This window comes from Cydia fagiglandana, chromosome 9 (assembly GCF_963556715.1).
Source record: "Cydia fagiglandana chromosome 9, ilCydFagi1.1, whole genome shotgun sequence".
In the NCBI taxonomy this organism is placed as follows: Eukaryota; Metazoa; Arthropoda; class Insecta; order Lepidoptera; family Tortricidae; genus Cydia; species Cydia fagiglandana.
The window spans coordinates 19,390,014-19,413,460 of NC_085940.1; the positions used below are offsets into that span (position 1 = coordinate 19,390,014).

A 23,447-nucleotide genomic window follows, 5' to 3' on the forward strand; every position below is an offset into this window, starting at 1 on the left:
TAGACATGTTTTTTTTTTAAATTTCATTCTTTCACTCATTCGTTTCCCGCCCGTACCCTCCATTTTTGCTACTTATTGAATTAAAAAGATTTGTTAAATTTTCAAGTTTATTTCAAATTAAGTGCTTGGTCGTAGAAAAAGTATTGTATGCAACGTTGTTTAACTGAGTCAAAAAATACTCGTGGCGTCTTTATTAACAATTTTCGGCTTCGCCTCAAATTGTTACTCACGCCACTCGCCTTTTTTGACCTCTCTTAAACAACGGTTGCATAAAATACTATTTCAGGAGACAAAAATAACTGTTTATATTCCTGTTGGTAATATATTTGTTGCACCTTTATTTTTTTTCTGATAGATCAATGATTTTTACATGATACTCATGAAGAATATAAACAGTTTTTTTGTAATTTTTTACAAATTATTATTTTAACCAAATTTCGCTACATAGCGACTTAAATTTGGTTCATTAAAATCGTCATGTGTGAAGTTTGTACACATAGCGATTTGTTACCAAAGTAATATAGTACGATATATGATACATAGCGGATTTTAGGGTCTATGTCGGGTAATCCATTCTACAATAAATCGCCATGTGCAACATTATCGCCATCACCCTCGACGGAAAACAGGGCATTTAATATCGTTATGTGCTAAAAAATCACATAGCTATTTTTTTGTTTCTGTTCTGTTATTTTTTTGTACAAATGTTGTTCTGTGTTCACATAGCGGAAATTTTATTTTCAAAACTAATAACAAAAATATTTATGTGGGTCGACGGGAAATTTAAAAAGGAATTCAAATATGCCAAAATCAGAAAATCGTAAAAAAACACAGCGATTTTTTTAATTCGACGCTATGCTTCGGCAGAGGGGAAATAGTACGAATGCCGTCTCTCTTCCCGGTGTTATTCGAAGGGTAGAAGTAGAGGGTAGTTTGTTTTTGTGTGATTGATTTTTGGTTTTTATTTTGTTTTAATATTCTCCATTCAATATTGCATTAACGGCAGCGCTTTTGGGATGCTACAGGGAACGGGCAAAAACGTACGCGACACGATATACTTTCACACATTTATTTACATTATTTACACGAGTAATTTAAAGTTAATGTGAAAAGACAGTCTATCAGTTAAGACCGTCTACATGCTCTTTGTCGCTTCTAACTCATGCGTTTGTACACATAATTATACTCACAGAAGGTCGGTAGAGCAGATTAAAGAGCAAAACTCTTCCTTTTTTACTGTCTGAGCGACGTCCGTATACAAATGGGCATTATCACTTATAAGTGTACCATTTACTTTTTTTCGAAAATCCATCAACTTTTGGGTTATTTCTACTCAAAATCACGAAGTCTATCGAAAAAAAAAAGAAAAAAAATATCAGTTTTGTAACACATTTTCATATAAATACATTTTGTATAGACCGTTACGAAACTGATACCCAAAATCAATAGTATAAAAACTGGGGACACTTTTTTCTGTGTCTTATTCAATAGTAGGTATAGCCTGACAACAGTTTATTTAACCCTGAGATAGTGTCGCTGCAAACAGCTCACGTATGGCAATAATGTGTGTACGTCATGTATAGTTGGGGTAGTGGGCATTGGCTTCATGTTGATACTCGTATAATGTCAGAAACATTGCTTACAGAGAATTCGGTTCTTTCAATTTACCTGTTCGTCAAAATCTAATTCTAAATATTCAATATATATATATTGTTCGTTTTCTGACTCTGACGAAGTCTGATTTTCATCAGATGTTGTGTCGATTTCAGGACCACTAACCTCGATTATAAAACGTCCAGTCTCCAATTCGATTATAGGACCTTTATTCCTATAATCATCTTAAATTTTTTTAATATGGTCACAGCAATTGCTCCAATTTTGTTGAGTTACTTCCTACACGATACGATAACCAGTTCAATACAACCGCACTATAAAACGTCAATACCGGTCATGTCAACAACCAACTTTAAAACATTGTTTATTGGAATGCTATGTAATCCTTCATCTTTTTTAAGCTGTAAGTATTTGATTGCATTCACTACAATTTTTTTCACATCTTTGGAATATTTTTTTGTCATTTTTTAATAAAACCGTTTATATTTGAATATATTCGTAGATATTTTCTATTTGTTTACATCGGTGACATTCGATGACATCCAACGTTCGTTGTCAAAGAGTACTTGTTGCCAGTAAAAGAAATTAGTACCATTGAAAATCCGCAAAATGGCGAGGGTCAAATAAACTGTTGTCAGGCTTTACTCGTGATTCTGAGTCTAAATATAACAAAATTTGATAGTTTTTCGAAAAAAAATAAAGATTACATTTTTTCTGAAAACCCCCAAATACAGTTCTTACCATATGACGGTTTTCCCAACCATATGTACATTTTACATGCTAGCCTTATACACATTTATCTTAGACCCTTGGTTTGAGCCTCAACCAATGTCCACCCTTGATCCTCATGGTCAAATTATCCGAGGCCAGCACAGGGGGGATGGTTGTTTTCTCACACGGCATCAATTCGTAGCGCTGGACGAGTTGGTATACCATCACCTTCACTTCGCAGAGAGCGAACCGTGACCCTGGGAATAATTAATTAATATTGTCTATTTGTTTGTACTAATAAACTCATCATCAACTTCCTTGCGTTGTCCCAGCATTTTGCCACGGCTCATGCCGCCTGGGGTCCGCTTGGCAACTATTCCTAAGACTTGGCGTAGGCACTAGTTTTTATGAAAGTGACTGCAATCTAACCTTCCAATCCAGAGGGTAAACTAGGCCTTTTTGGGATTAAGCCCGGTTTCCTCACGATGTTTTCCTTCACCGAAAAGCGACTGATAAATATCAAATGACTTCGTACCTACTAATAAACTAACATATAATATAATAGTTTATTACAATTATTACTTTTTTCTGCTTTAGTACTAGATCATCAAAAAGTGCTTCCAAAGCAAAGGTTATAAACTGAACCTTGCGTAAATTATAACACAATCGTTAGCCAATACTTTGATAAGAAGATGGAATAAAATATAATAATAGGTTCATTTACAGAAGAAATATTTAATACAGTATAGTCCTCTCATGCGAGATGACATACCTAATTACTTACATTATCTAAGCGAAGTGCCCGAGCAACACTCATAAAAGTCAAATAATATTTTCATCATTCATTCACTTCACGGGGCGACCAACTGGGACTGAGAGACATCCGTTAATTGCCTATCTTGACTTACCTTAAATTCTAAGAACGTTACATATTACTTAATTTTTGGGAAAAAACTTTTGCAATTTGCGATATAGGATGCTGTTTAGCAAACATGTATCAGTCAACGCACATTCATTTTGTAATAAGATGTCAACTTTAAGCGAATTTTTTTCGAGTTAACATTTTATTGAAAAATTATTGTGCCACATTATTGCTTAACAGCATCCTATGTGCTAAGTTTATCCTTACCAATGCAGTTTCTGGGGCCTAGACCAAACGGAAAATAAGTGAAGGGCTGGATCGTACGCTTGTTCTCCTCAGAGAAGCGCTCAGGGTCAAACTTCTTCGGGTTTGGATAGTATTTCGGATCGTGATGTATCGCCGCTACTGGTATGTTGATGACTCCACCTTTTTTTATCTAAAATGTATTATTTTTTTTAACTATAGATTATTTTTAATGCAAATCATTGACGAGAAACACTTTAAAGTAAAAGAGTAAGTAGTGAATAGAATCAGGCGTCAGACCGTCAACAGCTCCTGAAGATGCCTCGTAGAGAGGCGAAACACGTGTCGAGTTTTATTCTTTTGGTGGTGGTTTGTTATATTTATGCGGTGGGTGGGTGGGAACATTAATTTGCATGTAAAAATACGCAAGTAAGTATAACGGGTTAGCACTGATTGACTAGCACGTATCTTTTCGCGGATTAGCAAAGTAATATTTTGGTTTTAAGTAAAAGAGTAAGATCATTATCAGCATGATGAAAGGAAACATGATTATAATGCAAGTCCGATTGATAAGCATAATTTTGGCTTTATTACAAAAAAAAAGCCTAACTACCTATATACAGATCTCTTACCGTAGATAAGAGCCTGTAATAATGTAAGTTGAATTAATATTTCTCTTAATTTATGACTAAAATAGATTGAACGTTTACTTACAATATAGTCTTGAGTAGCTTTATCGTTGGTTCTGCCCAAATTGTAGTCCTTTGTGCAAATTCTGTCGGTTGCAACAACCGGGGGCCAAAGTCGTAGTGATTCTAAAATTCCAAAAAAATTAAAGTGTATTCACTAAACAAAATTTTTACTTGAAACTTTGAATGGTTAGCTCTTACCTGAGACGACCATATCCAAGTAAACCATGGTCTGAATGGAGTTGTAATCAAACTTGCCGCCACTGCTCTTCTCATGTTCTCTTAGTTCCTCTGCCAACTTATCCTGGACATCAGGGTTGAGGGCCAGCTCGTAAAGCAGGAAAGTCATGGCCGTGGAGACGGTCTCAAAACCGGCGACGAAGAAAATTATTGCCTGTGCGACTAGATCTTCGTCTGTCCAAGCTGGCGAATGTAAATGGCTGTTTTATTTTATTGAATCATCCAGATTAATGTATTTAAGTAGGTTTCTTTTAAGTATAGACTTCATAACAATGGTGAGAACTTGTTAATAGTTGAAATATTATGATTGATAAGTATAATAGTTATACCTGTGTTATTTTGCTTTTTGCCGACATTAGATTCTTCTACTGTTGCAAATCCTGCATTAGCATCTTTGGTGAAATCTTCGTGTACAAGTCTACCTGCAAAAATTATATTGTTTTGGTAAAATCTATTAACTCAGCTCAGAGTTCCCTTAAAAATAAGAATATCTTCGTTGTTGGCATTTAACATTAATTTGCTACAAGGTTTTAATTAATCTATTATTAATTGTACCTTTCTTGGCCTCCATTAGTAAATGTATCATGTCTGGTCGCAGAATATTGTGCGTTTCACGATCCTTCATCGTGCTAAGTACTAAGTGCTTGAAGAAGTTCGTTAAATCAGCCGAGAAGAGGTTCATCTTCATTAGCTGAATATAGATATGAAGATGTTTTCGTTATTGTATAAACATCACAGGAAAAAATAACAAATAGGTATTTAGAATGTAGTTTCTTGTTATTGATTTGTAATGGTTCTGTCTGCAGTTAAAAGGGACATTTTTGGTTGAAGATGTACTACTACTTTTTACAGCTGACAGATCATATCTATTACAATTTTTTGCCAAGAAATTAGTATCGAAATAATCCTGTAGTTTGCATAAGTAAATTTGCAAGAAAGAAAACTGTTCTCTTTCTTTTAGGGAGATATTAGGGGGATTTTTGACGACCAGTCTGGCCTAGTGGGTAGTAACCCTGCCTGTGAAGCCGATGGTCCCGGGTTCGAATCCCGGTAAGGGCATTTATTTGTGTGATGACACAGATATTTATTTGTTCCTGAGTCATGGTTGTTTTCTATGTAGTTATTTAAGTATTTAAATATTATATATATCGTTGTCTAAGTACCCACAACACAAGCCTTCTTGAGCTTACTGTGGGACTTAGTCAATCTGTGTAAGAATGTCCTATAATATTTTTTTATTTATTTATATAGTACCTACTTAATAATTTCTGAGAAAAACAATTGTGCGTACTTAATTTAATAAATTTTATATTTTCATCTTTCGACTGAACTATCCAAATAATGCTATGAACAGAGATACCTACGTAGAATAGAGAGATATATATATTTTGCCCGGTAGTGGTACAGTTGGGCTATTAAATGAAAACAAAGAGCAACTCGTTAAGAGCAATGACAAAATACCTTCATAAGAAAAGGAACTGACGCAAATCCGAAAAACTTTAGTACGGTTTCAAAGCCAAAGTTACTAATCATATTTCCCATTCTCTGAAACTCATTGGTGGGATCCGAGTAGGAGTCGACTCTTAGGCCGAAGGCGCTAGACGCTATTACATCATTAGCATAGTGGGTTGACAGGTCTTTAACTTCGATGTCTATGTAACCATCTGGAAAGGAAAATCGTTCAATATCACTGAAGCACTACACAATAGTAAAAAAAATAAACAAAAGCAGAGAAAACCTAAAAGGGAAGTCTATGATGATTAAGATATCAATAAAATCGTGATTCTATTTAACCTCCTAAGAGTCCTAAGTCCCTGCGTACAATTTTTTGTATATATTCCAAAATCTATTTTGAACTTTTATTGTGTAACTAAGGGTTTCAATTTCAAAAACAAAACAATTGCTTTTGGGTCTCAGGAGGATATTTAACAGTGCAAAAGAAGGCTTAAAAGATAAATAAATGAGTAAGGTGGTGGTACTGGTGCTCGACGCGGTCCCAGTACATGTCATCTTAAAACTTAAGTCATTGTCAATAGAAATGACAGCAGTGTCATCTATTGGGTATTAGCATGTCGAGCACTAGTACCACCACCTTAATAAGTAAATAAATGAGTATGAGTATGAGTAAAGGGCCACTTATAAGAAGAGAAATATAATCGTTAAAATTAAAATCGATAGTTTGTATACCAGGGGGCCTAGCCAAGATGAGAACCGTTTGCAGAAAATGAAACGAAACGCTATTGTCTCTATATCACTCTTCTAATCCAGCGGAGCCTTCTGGCACAAGTATTTGTTTACTTAAAAGAAGGTTCTTGTTTTGGGTCTAGTTAAAACCTATTGTGTAAGCAATAATTAAATCATTTTTGATTTTCATTTATTTTTTATAATTAGTGCGATAGACACATATAGCGGTTTGTTTGGTTTCGTTTCTCAGCAAACGACTGTCGTCTTGTCTAAGCTTTCAAAATCGTTGTTCATTTTAACAACAATTCATAATAACAATGTAATTTTTTTGCAATTACAGCTTCTAATGTTTATTCATATATAAGGTACAAAAATATGTCAATCAATAGCAATAAATAATAACAACAGGTGACCCGAGAGCCGGCAGTTACCTCGCTCAACGCGTCAGTCTGGCAGTTCAGCGGGGTAACGCTGCCCGCATCTTTGGGACCTTGCCGCAGAGGCCTTATTTCCGATTTAGTTTAGTTTAGTATATTTTTATTTTAGAATGGTTTGTATTTAGATTAATTGTAATTTTAAGTTGTTATAATGTCATTAAATATTACGATTACTAATACTAACTTTTTGATTCCTTTAAATGCTTTTCGAAAGACTTGACCATCTGGTTGCCTACCTCGACAATGAACGGCAGCATGTGTTTTATTTTGGAGCTCGTAAATGCTGGGCTTAATCTTGAACGCATGTCCTTCCATTCTTGGCCTGAAATAATTAATCTATGTATATGTAATATACATAATAATATTAATTGATTAATGTAATTACTAACTGTAATTGTACTAAGCCAGTAAGGTTTATAAAGAATATTTTATCAAGGTTTAGTCTGATGATGGATTCCATGAGGGATATAGGCAACTCCTCAAATCTTATAAGCATACAGCGATTTTAGTATTTCCATCAACAAACTAAGCATTTACAATTATAAAGTGCCGTGTTCTTATAACCCGGCAACCTTCAAATCAAGAGTGAACAGGCACCTTCTGGGCGAGCTCGCTCCATCGTAGGCCACGTCTACGCCTCGGCTAGTCTGTGGCCATGAGTAAGCCCATTCATAATAATAAAAAAAAACCATTTGATAAAGTGGAACTGCTGATGAAGACTTGAAGTCGGTTTTACTTCTTTTATAAGATTAATTATATCAAGAACATTTACCGTGACGCTGCACGCTGCAGCACTAATTTTGCAACGGTTTGCCATCCAAATAACGCGCTGAGGTATCAATCGATTCATATTATGACGTTAGTGATATTTCAATCAGACTATGAAATAACACAAGGCATTTTTACGAATAGAACAGTCTTTTTGAAACTTAAATTCCTAAATATTAATCATACCTTCTAGAGAGATCAAGGTTCTTCCAAGGTATGGGTCCATTTCTGGTTTGACGGCCACGCGATGATCAAGGAAATACTCAAAGTCCTTAACAGTGATCTTCTTGATAAGCTCAATATCTCTAATGAATATTATCGGCTTTACGAATTCATAGCTGCCCACAAACCTAAAAATAAATTGTGTATCAACAGTTACTTACTACATATAGATGTAATGCATAACCTTTTACCGTTCGTATTTTCACGGAAACGCACGAACATGTTATGCTATTTCAGTTAGTCTCAGTACAAAAAGTACTGAGGTTGACTGAAGTAGCATGATAAATACAAACGTTTCCGAGAAAATACGATGGAAAAGGATTATGCACTACGTCTGCACTTCTATTACTCGTATGCTGGGGGCAGTTGAAAATTACTTGGATAATTTTGACATGCTAGTTTAACTATTATAGGATTTCGTCCTGCATTATCTGAATATTAGTCCTACGTGGTTCTTATGTTCTTATATTTCGGCAGGTGATACCTAAAACTCACTAATTACTACCAAAAGTTAGAGCCATCGTGAACCGTACTAGTATCAAGACTAGGTAGATTTTTTTGCAACTTGTGAGTTTTGCTTAAAACCTAATGATTGTAACATTATCAGTTTTTAGTATTTTAGAATCATCTAACCTTTCTTCAGGAAACTTGTTATATAGGTCATCAATCACATAACTAAAATGCTTTTTTCTGAATATGATAGGACTCATGTTCCCCAGCAGGGGTACAGGCTTCAAGTGCTTGATGCCATGCTTGCTGAATCTTGAGTAAACCCGTTTGAAGTACAGGTATACGCCTATTACCAGAACTGCGGTCCATATGTAGAGCAACATGATCTGTGGGAATGAAAATATAGTGTAGTTATAATGTGCATACTGCATACAACAAGGGATTAAACAATGCATATAATGCTAGTAGACTTGCAATTATTCAGATTAAAACTAGGGGTCTGAAGTTTTATTAAATATGACGTTATCTATGAAAAGGGACCTTACTGTCGATGGCGCTTACGCCATTATTATCGATGCTCCGACATAAATACAACGCCGCGCGACGCTGTGCGGCGTAAGCGCCATCGACAATAATGCCCCAAATATGTACAAGTAGGTAGGTATATAATATTTTCCGGTTGAAGAATGCATCATTAAAGTATATCTACACCGCACCTCGTGCCACCCTATGTACATATTAGGATGTACACTCAGTTTCGATGGAATATCAACCTTATTTCATTTGTCTTGTAAAATTTTCGTACAAATGAAATTCAACCTAATTGAATATACAACAAGTTTCTAACTTTCTCGGCTATAATTTTGTATTGTGGGCGGCACGAGTTGGACCGTGTTGCTCAACAAAAGCTAACTGCGCTGTGGATATTTCTTTTGGTTACCATCCGACTGCATCATCAGATCAGCTCCAATTGAGCACATTATTACACTTTCATCAGAATTACGGAAGAACTTCAAATTTCGAAAGTAATTTTGAAGTTACAAAATTTGAAGCATACAATATAGATACTTAGGGCCACTTGCACCATCCCACTAACCCGGGGTTAACCCGTTAACCCAGTGTCAAATTGTTCTGGTAACCATGGTAACTCCATCAGGTTTAACCGGTTAACCCCGGCTTACTGCAAGTGGCGCTTACAAATATAGGCGCGGTGAAGCTAAAACTATTTACTCACATGTATGGCGTTTTATGCGATAAAAAATACAACAAGCCCGAGCGATATTCGAAGCGAGACTAAAATAGAATTGTCGAGCACGTACGAGTATGATATCATTCACACTACGAGTGACATGATGACATTGTTGATCTTTTGGGGCATTATCTATGAAAAGGGACCTTATTGTCGATGGCGCATACGCCGCACAGTGTGGGGCGGCATTTTACCCATTTATATCGGAGCATCGTTAATAATGGCGTAAGCGCCATCGACAATAAAGTCCCTTTTCACAGATACGTCACATTTTATCATTCAGGAGGCCAATTCTGTTTAAAGAATTTGAATTGGAGCCGGATTCAGAGTTAAAAACTTGTTCTTCTTTCTATAAACCTATTTTAAGTTTATTCTTCACTAGTACTGATCCAGTGGCAGATTTGCAGTGTTGGCCGCCCTAGGCCCCAGGCCCTGTAGTAACTACTAGCCGCCCCTTTCTCAGCACCCATCTATAGACTGCCGCTCTAAGCCCGAGCCTACTGGGCTTCAGGGCAAATCCGCCACTCTACTGGTCACGTTGAAAATATAACTCTTTTCTAATCCTTATCATCAATATAATCATTAAAATACATATTTGATTAACGGTAATTTTAGTCTATCTTATCTTAGTTACCTTATTGACAAACAATTAGTCATTTGGATACTTGCATAAATAACAAATGAGTCATAGCTATAGAATACCTAAATATTGATAAAATGATAAAAATAAAAATAATCATTTGGGTTAGGTAGTAACAATAAAAACTCATAATTGCAACTTTGGAAACAAAGCAAATTAATTTATCAAATATTTCACCATCTCTCCCGCTATATCATATGATTCTAAAGCTGACCACTGACTAACAGTCCGCCGGACGATATCGGCCGGTCAGTTGTTTGGAGCTGTCAAATTTTTGTTCTAACTGACAGGCCGATATCGTCCGGCGGCCTGTTAGTCAGTGGTCGGCTTAATGTATGGGGAAGACAAACAAATTATAGCCAGCATGAAATGAATGTAGTATGATAGCTTTAGGTATGGTGATTTACGCATACTAGCGTTTGACCGAACCAATTAGATTAGATTAGATTATTTATTTCATGAAATAAAATACAGTAAAACATTGCCTGAGCCAAAATTATAAGAATCCAGTAAGGGTTTCGTATAGTATGAGGCCACTCCGCTGCATTTCAACACTAATTTCAGTGATTAATAATACAAGTAGAGACATTAAAATAATTATGGTCTGTATAATTACAAATCATAATTAAGAAATATGGATGTTATGGAGTACCCTGAGTGTTTTAGGTCCACTGCTATTTATTATTTACAAAATGAATACATTTCACGACGATTGTATTGTTTCGTGCATATTAGAATCTTTCTATGATATACAGGGTGACCTTAGCCATTGGACAAACGCTGAAATCTGTATACTTAAGTCAAAGTTGCCTGCGGCAGATACAAAAAATAATTGGTATCTTTAATTTGTCAATTACATGAGACCTCTAAAACCATAGGTATATTCTTGTTGTTTGTTATTAAATTGCTACTTTATATTTTTATTATAAACCATTAAAATAGCTGCCTATTTCTGCCTGTAAAATGCCTAGTTTTGAAACAAAACGCCCTCTCTCATCGCGCTGGGGTGTTAGTTTAGTTGCGATTGGTTGCGAAATGTTATGTTTCAGTCTGGTTGCAGCATGTAGGCGAGGCGTAGTAGAAGTTCATTGTCTGTCACCGAGAGGGCGCTTTCTTCGGAGGCTCATTTAGAACCGATTAATTTTGTGCTTTAATTGAAAAGGAAAGATTGATTTAAAATTTATTTTACAAATATAATTATGATATTACAAAACATTTATTAAAACACAATAATAGGTATCAAAATATATCTTATCGCTCAAAATCAAAAACAATTGTTAAATTAGTAAATAGGCTACAGAATCTTATCATTCCATGGAACTATACCAGTTACGGCAGTAAATATTTCTGGTCTCATAAAATAGAAAGAGATTACTGCCGACTGCTGCTGTAAATGTCAAAACTCTAGGCAGCAACATCGATTGTACGTCGTGCTGTAATACTGCTGCTGTGGTAATGCTATTGAGAAAGAAGATACATAGATTGCTCACTCGAATCCATATATCAGTTTTAGTACAAAAACGACTATTATTTTCATAGTCGACATCTAGCATCGAGTAGCGGAATTATCAGGCCCCTGTTTCACCAACGTGACAGGTACGACGAATTGTAAAATCACTGTTGCTGACGTCACAGGCATCCATGGGCTACGGTTACCGCTTACCATCGGGCGGGCCGTATTCCTGTTTGCCACCATCATTGTATTATTAAAAAAAACTTTATGATATCGGAAAAAAACAGATATTTCTCTTGCTAAGTTTATGACAATTCTCACAAGAAACACTACAATTGTCACCAAATTCGGACATATAACTCATTACCTGTCAAGAATTACCTACAATTCTTCTAAATCTTTGACAATTGTCAGAAACTTCGCAGGAGAAATATCTGTTTTTTTTCCGATATAATAAAGTTTTCTTAAATAATACAATGATGGTAGCAAACAGGAATACGGCCCGCCCGATGGTAAGTGGTAATCGTAGCCCATAGATGCCTGTGACGTCAGCAACAGTGATTTTACAATTCGCCGCACCTGTCACCGATGTGAAATTGGGGCCGGTACCTACTGCTACTTGACAATAGATGTTCCGACGACCGAAAAGTCTTATGGTCAACAATTTTTAGCTAATATTATAACATTTATAACCGGATTAACCGGGACTCTATTTTCAAATCCTTCTGCTTTTAATATTAGTTGTAAATTGTTATATTCAATACAATTTTCATGAGTCGCGACACTAGAGAACTCTAGTATCAAGTAGCGGTACTGATAATTCCGCTACTCGATGCATGTCGACTGCGAAAATAATAGTCGTTTTGGTACCAAAACTGATGTATGGAGTGAGCACTCTATTTTTACTATATTTCTCTATGGTAATGCTGGTGTAGTCTAAATCCAAATGGTACTTTAAGATGAAATAAGTATCACCCCTAGTTTACAGTAGGTACACGCGTGGATCTATTACGTGTCGGCGACAGATTGCCGCCACACTCTGTCGACGCCAGATTAGACGACGAGTAATCTGGGACACAACACTACGTGCTGAAGATGTTTCACTATGATCGACAAACGCTGGTTTAAACTTTCACGGTTTTTACTCATTAGACCGGGCCGTGTCCGTGCCGCAGCTTCCGGTGCATTGTTTCCTATGGAAAACATCACGTTATCGCCTGTTATGTCATAGAAAATTAAGCGCCGGAAGCTCCGGCCCGGACACGGCCCGGTTTAACGTGATCACCGTAATCTATTATTTTTCACAACGACCGGACTTAATCGCGTAACGTTACGTTAAAAATCCGACGTTTCGAGGACGGTGTTGTCCCCGTGGTCTCGGAGAAGACTTGCTAAAGTTGACATCAACATTTTCTAATAAACAAGGGCAATGTGATGAATGAAAGGTGAATGGTTTTGACCACAAAAGACTACAGCTCAATATCAACCTTCATGATGACGCGACGCGCACGATACGCGCGCCGTTCAGAAGGTTAATATGTACATATTAATCAACTTTGAGGTGGATGGTGTGGTGGTGGGTGGTGGCATTTTTGAGGTGGATGGACTGTGTGAGAGATGATATGAAACGAACGCAAGTGAATGATGAAATGACGGGCGACAGAAAGGTGTGGAAGAGAAAGACATGCTGCGCCGACCCCAAGTGAATGGGACAAGGGCAAGAGAATGGATCATACCTCGCAATCGAGCTAGCAAAACCGTAGCAGTTGCACATTAAGGTTGACGCATATATACGTATTTACTAAGTCAAATACAAAAACTATGTTTTAAATTAATTATTTAAGATCTGTTTGCGTGTGATTATGCTAAATAAGGTATTTACATCCTTGTGCTATACACATATCATTACGTTATAAGTAGGTAGAATTTATTTTGTATTTCAAATTAAGAGTAAACAAATTGAGATCAAATAAATAAAAATTTAAAGAAGTAATTTAATAATTTACTTTCCTGAAACACAAATTTAACTTTAAAATTTAAAAAATAGTGACTATGTTATCATGAGTCATGATGATGATTCATGACATATGAACGCTAACCTTTACATTCAACTGTCATTTGCTACGGTTTTGCTAGCTCGATTGCGAGGTATGATGATGATATAAATCAACTTTGAGGAAGTGCAATAGTAACAATTTACCACAGTTTTCAGTCCACTAGACTAGGCTGTTGTACTCTATAGCGCAGCTTACCAACTCCGCCTCGTCCGCACGTCTGTCAGCAACTAACGAGACGAGATAATACTCTTCGCCAAGGTTGTGTAAATGTACGTTTTAAGAGTGATAGAGGGTACAAAAAACCGGACAAGTGCGAATTGGACTCGCCCACCGAGGGCTCCGTACTTTTTAGTATTTGTTGTTAATAGCAGCAACAGATATACCTACATCATCTGTGTAAATTTTAACTGTATTATCACGGTTCATGAGATACAGCCTGGTGACTGACAGACAGATGGACGGACGGACAGACGGACAGACGGGCAGACGGACAGACGTATTATCACGGTTCATGAGATACAGCCTGCTGACTGACAGACAGACGGACAGACGGACAGACGGACAGACGGACAGACGGACAGACGGACAGACGGACAGACGGACAGACGGACAGACGGACAGACGGACAGACGGACAGACGGGCAGACGGGCAGACGGACAGATGGACAGACGGACAGTGGAGTCTCAGTCATAGGGTCCCGTTTTTACCCTTTGGGTACGGAACCCTAAAAAGTGCTTGTTGTTAGGTAAGGATTAGAAACATGTAGATTATTGTAGGTAATGAAAACTAGATATTTTCAATATCTCAGTTTTGAAAAGTTATGGAATATATGTACAGTCAACAACAGAGCTATGAATACAGGCAAAGTGTCAAAAATATGTGTACAATACTTTATTGCCTGTACATTAAGGTCGTGTATACATATTTTTGGCACTTTGCCTGTATTCATAGCCCTGTTGTTGACTGTACAACCTACAAGTAAGTATACAATGTAAAACCATTTTAAATAACAGCCATCTTCACCGAGATACATATTATCGGCGCGATTTGGGAAGTGAATACGAGAGTAACTAGATACGATATAGTAAAAATATGTGACGTCCTACGGGTAAAGGTAGCTTATGGGGGTTGGCGCTTACGCTATTATTAACGCCGCTCCAATATTATTGCAGCGCTTTGCGACGTAAGCACCGGCTGCCATAGGGTAGCTTTTGCTGTGGAACGTCACATATCTTCACTATTTCATATCTAGTCAATCTCGAATTGCGGCGCCAGCCGCCATAATGTACCTTTTGCAGTGGAACGTCACATATCTTTACTATTTCATATCTAGTGAGTCACTAATTCATTTTCCGAATCGAGCCGTATAACATTAAGGATACTCATTTAATTTCCAATACAAAACAAACATACGCGTTTGTTTGTAAACCTTCGATGCGAATTCAATTTGTCGACTCAAATTACACCTGTACACGTACCACGAGTCACTGACAGAGTTGACACTAACATATACGCTAACGTTTTGCTAAGTATATTTGAAATTCTTACAATGAGCTTTATCATTTCATACCTAATATAAAAAGTTTTTACTTTATTTTTCACATCCCCCCCCCCCAAAGTGGATGAATAAAATTCACGTTAGACCCGTGTATAATGTGAGTTAATAACTAGAAACAAATTTTAAATAATGTATTTCTATGCTTTTCAGATGCGCGGAATCATCAACAGCATTTCCCGAAATCATAATGTTTACGCTGTTGATGGACAAAAACAAGAGCTCAAAGTGTGTTTGCGTATAATTTGTGGGCCGTCAATTTGTACGATCTTAAAAGCCCCAAAAACAGGCAAGAGTTGTCCGTGGCTGCAAGAAACGGAGAATCAACCGAGGGTTCTGTAGACTAATATTTTCATAGACCATTTAGTTAGACGATGCGAGAACTTGCATGCGAGTTTCATTACATTGCGGGTTTTGATCGGTCGGTTGAATTGGACACAACCAACAGTCCGCAATGTAGCTAAAATCGCATGCGTGTTCACGCGCCGTCTAAATCAGCCCTTTTGAGAGGTAAACGAGCAGAAAAACCGGGCAAGTGCGAGTCGGACTCGCGCACGAAGGGTTCCGTACCATAATGCAAAAAAAAAAAAAAGCAAAAAAAAAACGGTCACCCATCCAAGTACTGACCACTCCCGAGACGTTGCTTAACTTTGGTCAAAAATCACGTTTGTTGTATGGGGGCCCCATTTAAATCTTTATTTTATTCTGTTTTTAGTATTTGTTGTTATAGCGGCAACAGAAATACATCATCTGTGAAAATTTCAACTGTCTAGCTATCACGGTTCGTGAGATACAGCCTGGTGACAGACGGACGGACGGACGGACGGACGGACGGACAGCGAAGTCTTAGTAATAGGGTCCCGTTTTACCCTTTGGGTACGGAACCCTAAAAATCGACTGATGGTAGGTACTAGGTAATAATAATTACCGTTGCCCACGGACATCTGTAAAACAAGAGGGGTTCCAAGTGCGCTGCCTGACTTTGAGATGGGAGTGCTCTTTCCCTGAAGGTGGTGCCGATCCGGAAACACCACACGTGACAATTCACTATCAGACCACAGTGTACACTCGAAAACACAACCGCCATGACAGTTGAGCAGTGCTGCCAGAGCGTGTTACAATTATATGGAGACCACATGCTCAAACACCGGAGCCGTGTTCCGTGTTTGTCAACTGAATGGGTGGGTCTGTATAAATAGCTTTACCTAAACTTCGCTCTGGAAATAGTGCTACCAATCGGACATAAGTGGACCTGAAAGGAAAATAGGACATCTGAGAGACGAGACGATACGAATGTGAGTTAGGTGTCTATGGATTATTTTAAACGACATTTTGAAAGAACATGAAACTTGATATAAACATTTACGTAACATTTAGATAGATATCTATGACTCGTACAGTCCTGCAATAATATGTTACACAATGAAGGCCGCAAAAATATTTGATACGATTTTATTTGAGCCATGAGAGCGTGTCATATATTTTTGCGGCCTTTGAAGAGTACATATTGTTGCAGGTGGCTGGTACTAGTTTTTGTTGCTAGAAATTGTACAATTTGCTGACCCCAAGCTCCCATGAGCTGTCGCAAAATGCTGGGACAACGCGAAGAAGATGATGATGGTATAGTAAGTAAGTAAGTAATATTTCATTTTTGAAGCAGATGACACTGAGTTGATTATTTATTTATTTAATTTTGTTTTATTAGTCAAATAAGTAACACAGCATTACAGTAAAACCAAGGAACTGTGAAACTACAAAATAAAATACAATACAAAGAAACAATACATGGAAACAATACATGAGAATAAATACATGTTTTAAACATTGGATTTGGATTTTGGTTTGATATAGTAATCTGTGATCTACCATTATAGGTGTATATATTTAGTCTTATAGCTAACTTATTATCTAAATAGCTTAGAACCAATAAAGTAATGTACTAGCACTAGCCATAGGCCAAGCCGACCACTGACTAACAGGCCGCCGGACGATATCGGTCGGTCAGTTGTTCGGAACTGTCAAGGGGTCCACTGATTAACAGTCTGCCAGACGGTATCGGCCTGTCAGTTAGAAAAAAATTTTGACAGCTCCGAACAGGACAGGCCGATACCGTTCGGCGGACTGTTGTTAATCAGTGGGCCCTTTCAAGTTTTTGTTCTGACAGGCCGATATCGTCCGGCGGCCTGTTAGTAAGTGGTCGGCTTAATTTATTCTTGTCTACTTTATCCAACCCTAACCACGGAAACAGCCATCATTCAAGATTAGCCGACGGAACCCTAAACCGCGGGTTCCGGTTTATTTTTTGCGGTTTCCCTCGTTAGGGCGGGCTTTGGCGGATTTAAAATTTATGCTTTAATGTTTTTTTAGGGTTCCGTACCCAAAGGGTTTTACCGGGACCCTATTACTAAGACTCCGCTGTCCGTCCGTCCGTCCGTCTGTCTGTCTGTCACCAGGCTGTATCTCAAGAACTTTGATAGCTATACGGTTGAAAATTTCACAGATGATGTATTTCTATTGCCGCTATAACTAACGACAAATACTTACTAAAAACAGAATTAATATTTAAGTGGGGCTCCCATACAACAAACGGATTTTTTTGGCATTTGTTTCGTAATGGTACGAAACCCTTCGTGCGCGAGTCTGACTCGCACTTGGCCGGTTTTTTCTTTTTAGCTGCCATCACGGTTGGGTGTTCGGTTTATATGTTGGCAAAGAAATGAATAGTATGTTACAGCATAATATTATACTTTGTCTAATTATTATACTGTTAATGCAGCAAACTCATTAAGGCTTGGATTATATGTAGGTACTAGAGGACAAAATTATTATTATGCCTGTAACATGTAGATTGACGCATACGCATAGCTTCGTCAGAAGTACTAATACTAATTTTATGTTAGCGTAAAAGTGTAGAACTTTGCCCTTTAACATAACTTTGCCCACCGCGTCACAGTTCAGCAAAAGCGAAATAACTTAAAAGTAGTTACAGATACACTTTCCTCACTTTCTTCAAAAAGTGGATCTGTAACTACTTTTAAGTTATTTCGCTTTTACTGAACTGTGACGCGGTGGGCAAAGTTTTATAATTTTACGGTACCGTATATTAACATGTAAAAGCAATAAAAACCAAAATACAACCAAAGTTCTGAGACAGACAGTCTCCAAGGAAAAGAGCTCAATCACGATATAATTCCAAGCTAAGTACGTCAAGATCGTAAAACGCTGCTTAGTACGCTTTTACGAGCAAAGACGAAAGACGAATTACGAATCAGAATTCGAAATTCTTGATTTCTCAAATCATCAAGTATTTAATCGTGTTACATTTAATAGAATTAAATACAACACATTTGTTTGAAAAAGATTCAGAAATGGTAATAATAACTGGATGATCCCTTCCAAAGTAAAAGTAGTCTTACGACGTTCTATTAAAGTTTGAATTCGAATGGCAAGGGTTTGGTAAAGTGAAGTTATGTTACTGTGGTTTAATATCGAGGGGTAGGTGTTATGTAATAAGGAACTGAGTTCCGTACGCAGGATGACCTCATCAGTATCAATTGTCGTGGAAACGCTCGTTTCCACTGACTCACGAAAGCCGATACGGCAAGACATAAATACATAGGTCACTACTGTTCGTTTTTTATTAGCATTAGAAAGAATTTGCAAGAAGGTAAGCGATCTTGATAATTATGTCTTTTAATTGAAAAATGCTTTTTAAAAATCAAAAACGATTACTTATGAAAGCAGAAGAATATAAATGATCGTATTAGATTCATAATTGTTACATATTTGCCGTAACTTATTTTAAAAATGTGTTTTTCAATTAAAAGGCACATCAAGATTGTTTACCTAATTTCTAATGCTAAAAAAACGATGTATAGATAAGTTTTGCAATGGACCAATATGAGACAAAGATGTGGCCTTTTGAAAATAATTTTAATAACTATATTTCCATAGACAATGATTGACGGAGTTACTGAGGCGATGCCGCAGGCCATGTCACTGTTAATTTCCTTGTTGGATTGAGTGACGCTTAAGTGTGACTAGCATTACTGCTGCAGTATTGCAGCGCGATATTACTGCGTTCCTGCCGCTAATATCAAAACCCTTGTCAAAACGGGCAGGAACATCAATTTTGACATTTGTGGCAGTAATGTCACGATGCAATACTGCTGAAATGTTGACTATTTACTAATGATTTTTTTTGTCAAGAAACTTATTAAGAATCGCAATATGACTCACGCTAGAACGTGCCGTGCCCGGGCCGAGGCGTCCGAAATGTCATTTTATATGACAGCTGATCAGTGATCACCTGGTGCTTTCCATAGAAAACGAATCGCCGGAAGCTCGGGCACGGCCCCGGCCAGGTCTAGTGTGAGCGTCGTCCTTTTAGGTGAGAGTCCATTTCCAACGACAGCTGCAATACACATGCAACTGCATGCAACTGTTCATTTTACTATGGAAATTGACAATAACAGCGACGCGTTCAGTACCAGTCGTGCAGCTGCGGTCAGAAATGGAATGTTCCCATTACTTGTAGTGTAGTGGACACGGGATCGCGGCGTAGTCGCTCGCGGCATCCGATTGATTACCTACATTATTGGTTCCCTCACGCGTAGCTATGACAGACTACTTTGTCACAGCAATATCAATGGTGTAACCATTAGGGAGTGCTCCCAGTACTGGTTTCTATACAAATACAGTACCGGAACCGGGAATTCCCGATTCTCGCCATACACACTCAGTACCGGGAGCATTCCCTAGTAACCATTGAGTTATTATTTTTATAGAGAAGCCATACCAAACACTCACAAAAACGTCGTAAACGCCATAAAATTAATGGCGCTTACGCGTTTATAATTATTAAAAAATCTTGTTTTCATACGGCCTTGACGATTGCTGACGTTGATTGATGCACTTATTGGTTCCCGTGATACCATTAGGCATCCTGCTGAGATGCCTGAGATGCCTAATGGCACCAACAACATTACATCACAACCAGCTTCCAGATTCTTATTTTGAATTGCTCTTTTATCTCTTACAAATTGCTCCAACAAAAAAAATCGTGAATAAACAAAGTTTTATTCCTAAGAGTAATAGAAACTCAAACAGAGGGTGAAACATTTTAAAAGTATTTGATTCTTTAACGACTTTTAAAATACATCAGTTTCTAAGAATAATTTAAATTGTTTGAAAGAAAGATAAATTAAACTTTGTTTAACAATTTTTCATCATTTAACAGTTACTTATGGTCGTATTCCGATTTTAATAACAGGTAATAAGTAGTAATAACCTGTTGATTCATAAATTAGATCTGGATTAGTTATGGTTATGATATATTATGTCAAAGTGTCAAAAGTGACATTATTTTCAGTTAGAATCAATAAGGATCACTCACGCTAGACCGGGCCATGCCCGGGCCGAGGCGTCCGACATGTCATTTTCTATGACTGGCTGATCGGTGATCACGTGGTGCTTTCCATAGAAATGAAGCGCCGGAAGCTCCGGCCCGGCCCTGGTCCGGTCTAGCGTGAGTCAACCTTTAACCACGTTTATACAAGGTGTCCCATGGCAGATTTCCTATTTCAAATTCAAATGAATGAATGATTTGAAAAATACTGTTGTTAAGATCAAGTAAATCCTCTGTTAAATAATACTCTGTGATCACATTCGAAAGCTGAATTGAGCCGATAAGATATTTTCATGTTACAATAGTCGTCAGACACCTCGTCATGAGAAATGAATTCTAAAACGCTGCCCGGGTTACGTGAGTTTCAACAAAATTAAGGTTTAAGGCTGGCCGCAGACGGACGGAATTTTCCGTAGGGAAGGACGTGCTTGCACATGTCCTTCCGTTCTGGCTGGAAAGGCTCTGCTAGTTGGGCCTGTTGAAGGTCATCAAAAACAGGGAGGGATACCACGCTGGTTCAACGCCATTCAAAAGGTTACACGCGAGGGGTTCCAGGTTTCCTTAAGGAAGGCAATGAATCGGCCAGGATGGAGAGCACTACAGCACAGAGCGACTTATGGTGGTCACGACCCTCTGACATGAGGATTCGATTAGGAAGATGTCCTTCCGTACGGAAAATTCCGTGCTTGTACTAGACAGCGCTATGGACTAGACGCGGACGTCCAGTTCCCACCTGTCATTCCGTACGGAAATCGAATGAAAATCCCGTGCGTCTGCGGCTAGCCTAAATACTCCTGTAAGAAATGCGTGAGACTCAGATAGGTATATTACAAGTTACTCGAACTTAGCCGCCGCCATACAATTCACTTTTAAAATGTTATTTTTAAATAATTAACATTTAATGTCACCTCTAAAAATACATATTTTATGTAGAACTCTAAGGCTATTACAAGAGTTTCATTACTAAGTCGTTTAGGTATTCTGACCTTGGTCTAAGTCTAGGAATACCTTAACCTTCTTCAGCTTCACGGTCACTGAAAACCATTTGTTTTATGACTGTTAATCATTTTTGAAGTGGGTGATTACGAGTCCTATATTTTTGACATGTTTTTAAATTACTTTATTTTTTTCCTGTTTTAACTTGTTTGGTACCGTGTATCCACTACTGCATGGACTATTCCTTATTCGCAATAAAGATATTGAGTATTGAGTATTACAATTACGTTTAGGGTTACTATGTCAGAATATGTCTGCGGTCGCGTCTAATTTCTAATTGCCACGACTTTTTTCATACATTTTGTATGGGTCGCGGCAATTAGACCGCAGACAAATTTTTTTGAGAATCAGATGATATTTCGTACATAAGCCGGGGTTTGAACCCGCAACCTCCGGATTAAAAGTCGCACGCTATTACCGCTAAGCCACCAGTGCTCCTTCCTTCAAAGTTTAACTGTAATATTTTTATGAAACGCAATATTCGTGTCAGTAAACAAAGAATGATAATTAAACCTTTGCGAAGGATTTTTTAATTAATATTTAAAAAACGTCCTTTATTAGTATCAATAAAGAAGTGCTCAAAGAAAACTGAGAAGAAATCTTTAATAAATTTTCTCCTCGTGTCTAACAAGTGAAAACGAACGCGCACCTGCCATCAAAACAATATTGGAATCATTATCACGGCCTGATTCTAATTTTAATAAACGACAAAAATGAGATCTTCATACGATATGGAACAGATCACTCAGAGTCAAAAGTGACTTTTTTAATATATTAAAAACGGGTCACTCACGTATTTTAAGTCGGAAAACGCTCGACATGCTTCCAAGGAGTTTCATCAGGAGCTTGCGTTGACAGTGAAGCTCCTGATGACACTGCTCGGTACGGAGTGAAACATGTTGAGTGTTTTTCGATTTAAAATATGTGAGTGACCCGTTTTTAGGGTTCCGTACCCAAAGGGTAAAACGGGACCCTATTACTAAGACTTCGCTGTCCGTCCGTCCGTCCGTCCGTCCGTCTGTCACCAGGCTGTATCTCACGAACCGTGATAACTAGACAGTTGAAATTTTCACAGATGATGTATTTCTGTTGCCGCTATAACAACTAGAGATGCACCGGATATCCGGTTACTATCCGGTATCCGGCCTATCCGGCCATTATTATAATATCCGGCCGGATACCGGATAGTGTCCTTCTATCCGGCCGGATACCGGATAGTAACATTGCTTGATTTCAGAGTAAACAAATTGGATTTAAGAAACAGACACGGTCATAAGTCATAATCGTACTTGTTTATTATTTTAAAACAATTTAATCATTCCACTGACTTGCACACGCACTCATTTCGAACCTAGAAATGAGTCCGTGCGAACGTTTACTAGGAAACAGGTCAAACCTGCAGAATGCGCACCTGAAAAACCGAAATGTAGGTATAGTTCCGCCGGCCAAATATCCGGCGGCCGGATACTGGATATTCGGCCACTGTCCAGGCCGGATATCCGGTATCCGGTATCCGGCCAAACAACTATCCGTTGCATCTCTAATAACAACAAATACTAAAAACAGAATAAATTAAAGATTTAAATGGGGCTCCCATACGACAAACGTGATTTTTGACCAAAGTTAAGCAACGTCGGGAGTGGTCAGTACTTGGATGGGTGACCGTTTT

At 37.8% G+C, this 23,447-nt stretch overlaps 2 protein-coding genes across 3 annotated transcripts in view; one reads left to right on the plus strand and one right to left on the minus strand.

The window, feature by feature from the left end:
- Positions 1-5,594, plus strand: part of LOC134667540 (prominin-like protein) — a 494,736-nt gene extending 489,142 nt beyond the window's left edge. For both annotated transcript variants that reach the window (XM_063524964.1, XM_063524965.1), the window contains one exon: positions 5,480-5,594. The gene's annotated coding sequence lies outside the window, so the exon portion shown is untranslated. The remainder of the gene's footprint in view (positions 1-5,479) is intronic.
- LOC134667554 (cytochrome P450 9e2-like) lies at positions 1,054-9,705 on the minus strand. Its single transcript, XM_063524980.1, has 11 exons — positions 9,655-9,705; positions 8,604-8,806; positions 7,935-8,098; positions 7,165-7,302; positions 5,821-6,023; positions 4,915-5,050; positions 4,689-4,781; positions 4,321-4,542; positions 4,145-4,245; positions 3,455-3,623; positions 1,054-2,582 (listed from the first exon to the last, which is right to left on the minus strand). Exons 2-11 carry the CDS (start codon positions 8,801-8,803, stop codon positions 2,416-2,418), a joined length of 1,593 nt encoding a protein of 530 aa, XP_063381050.1. The 5' UTR covers positions 8,804-8,806; positions 9,655-9,705; the 3' UTR covers positions 1,054-2,415.
- Positions 9,706-23,447: the final 13,742 nt, after the last annotated feature.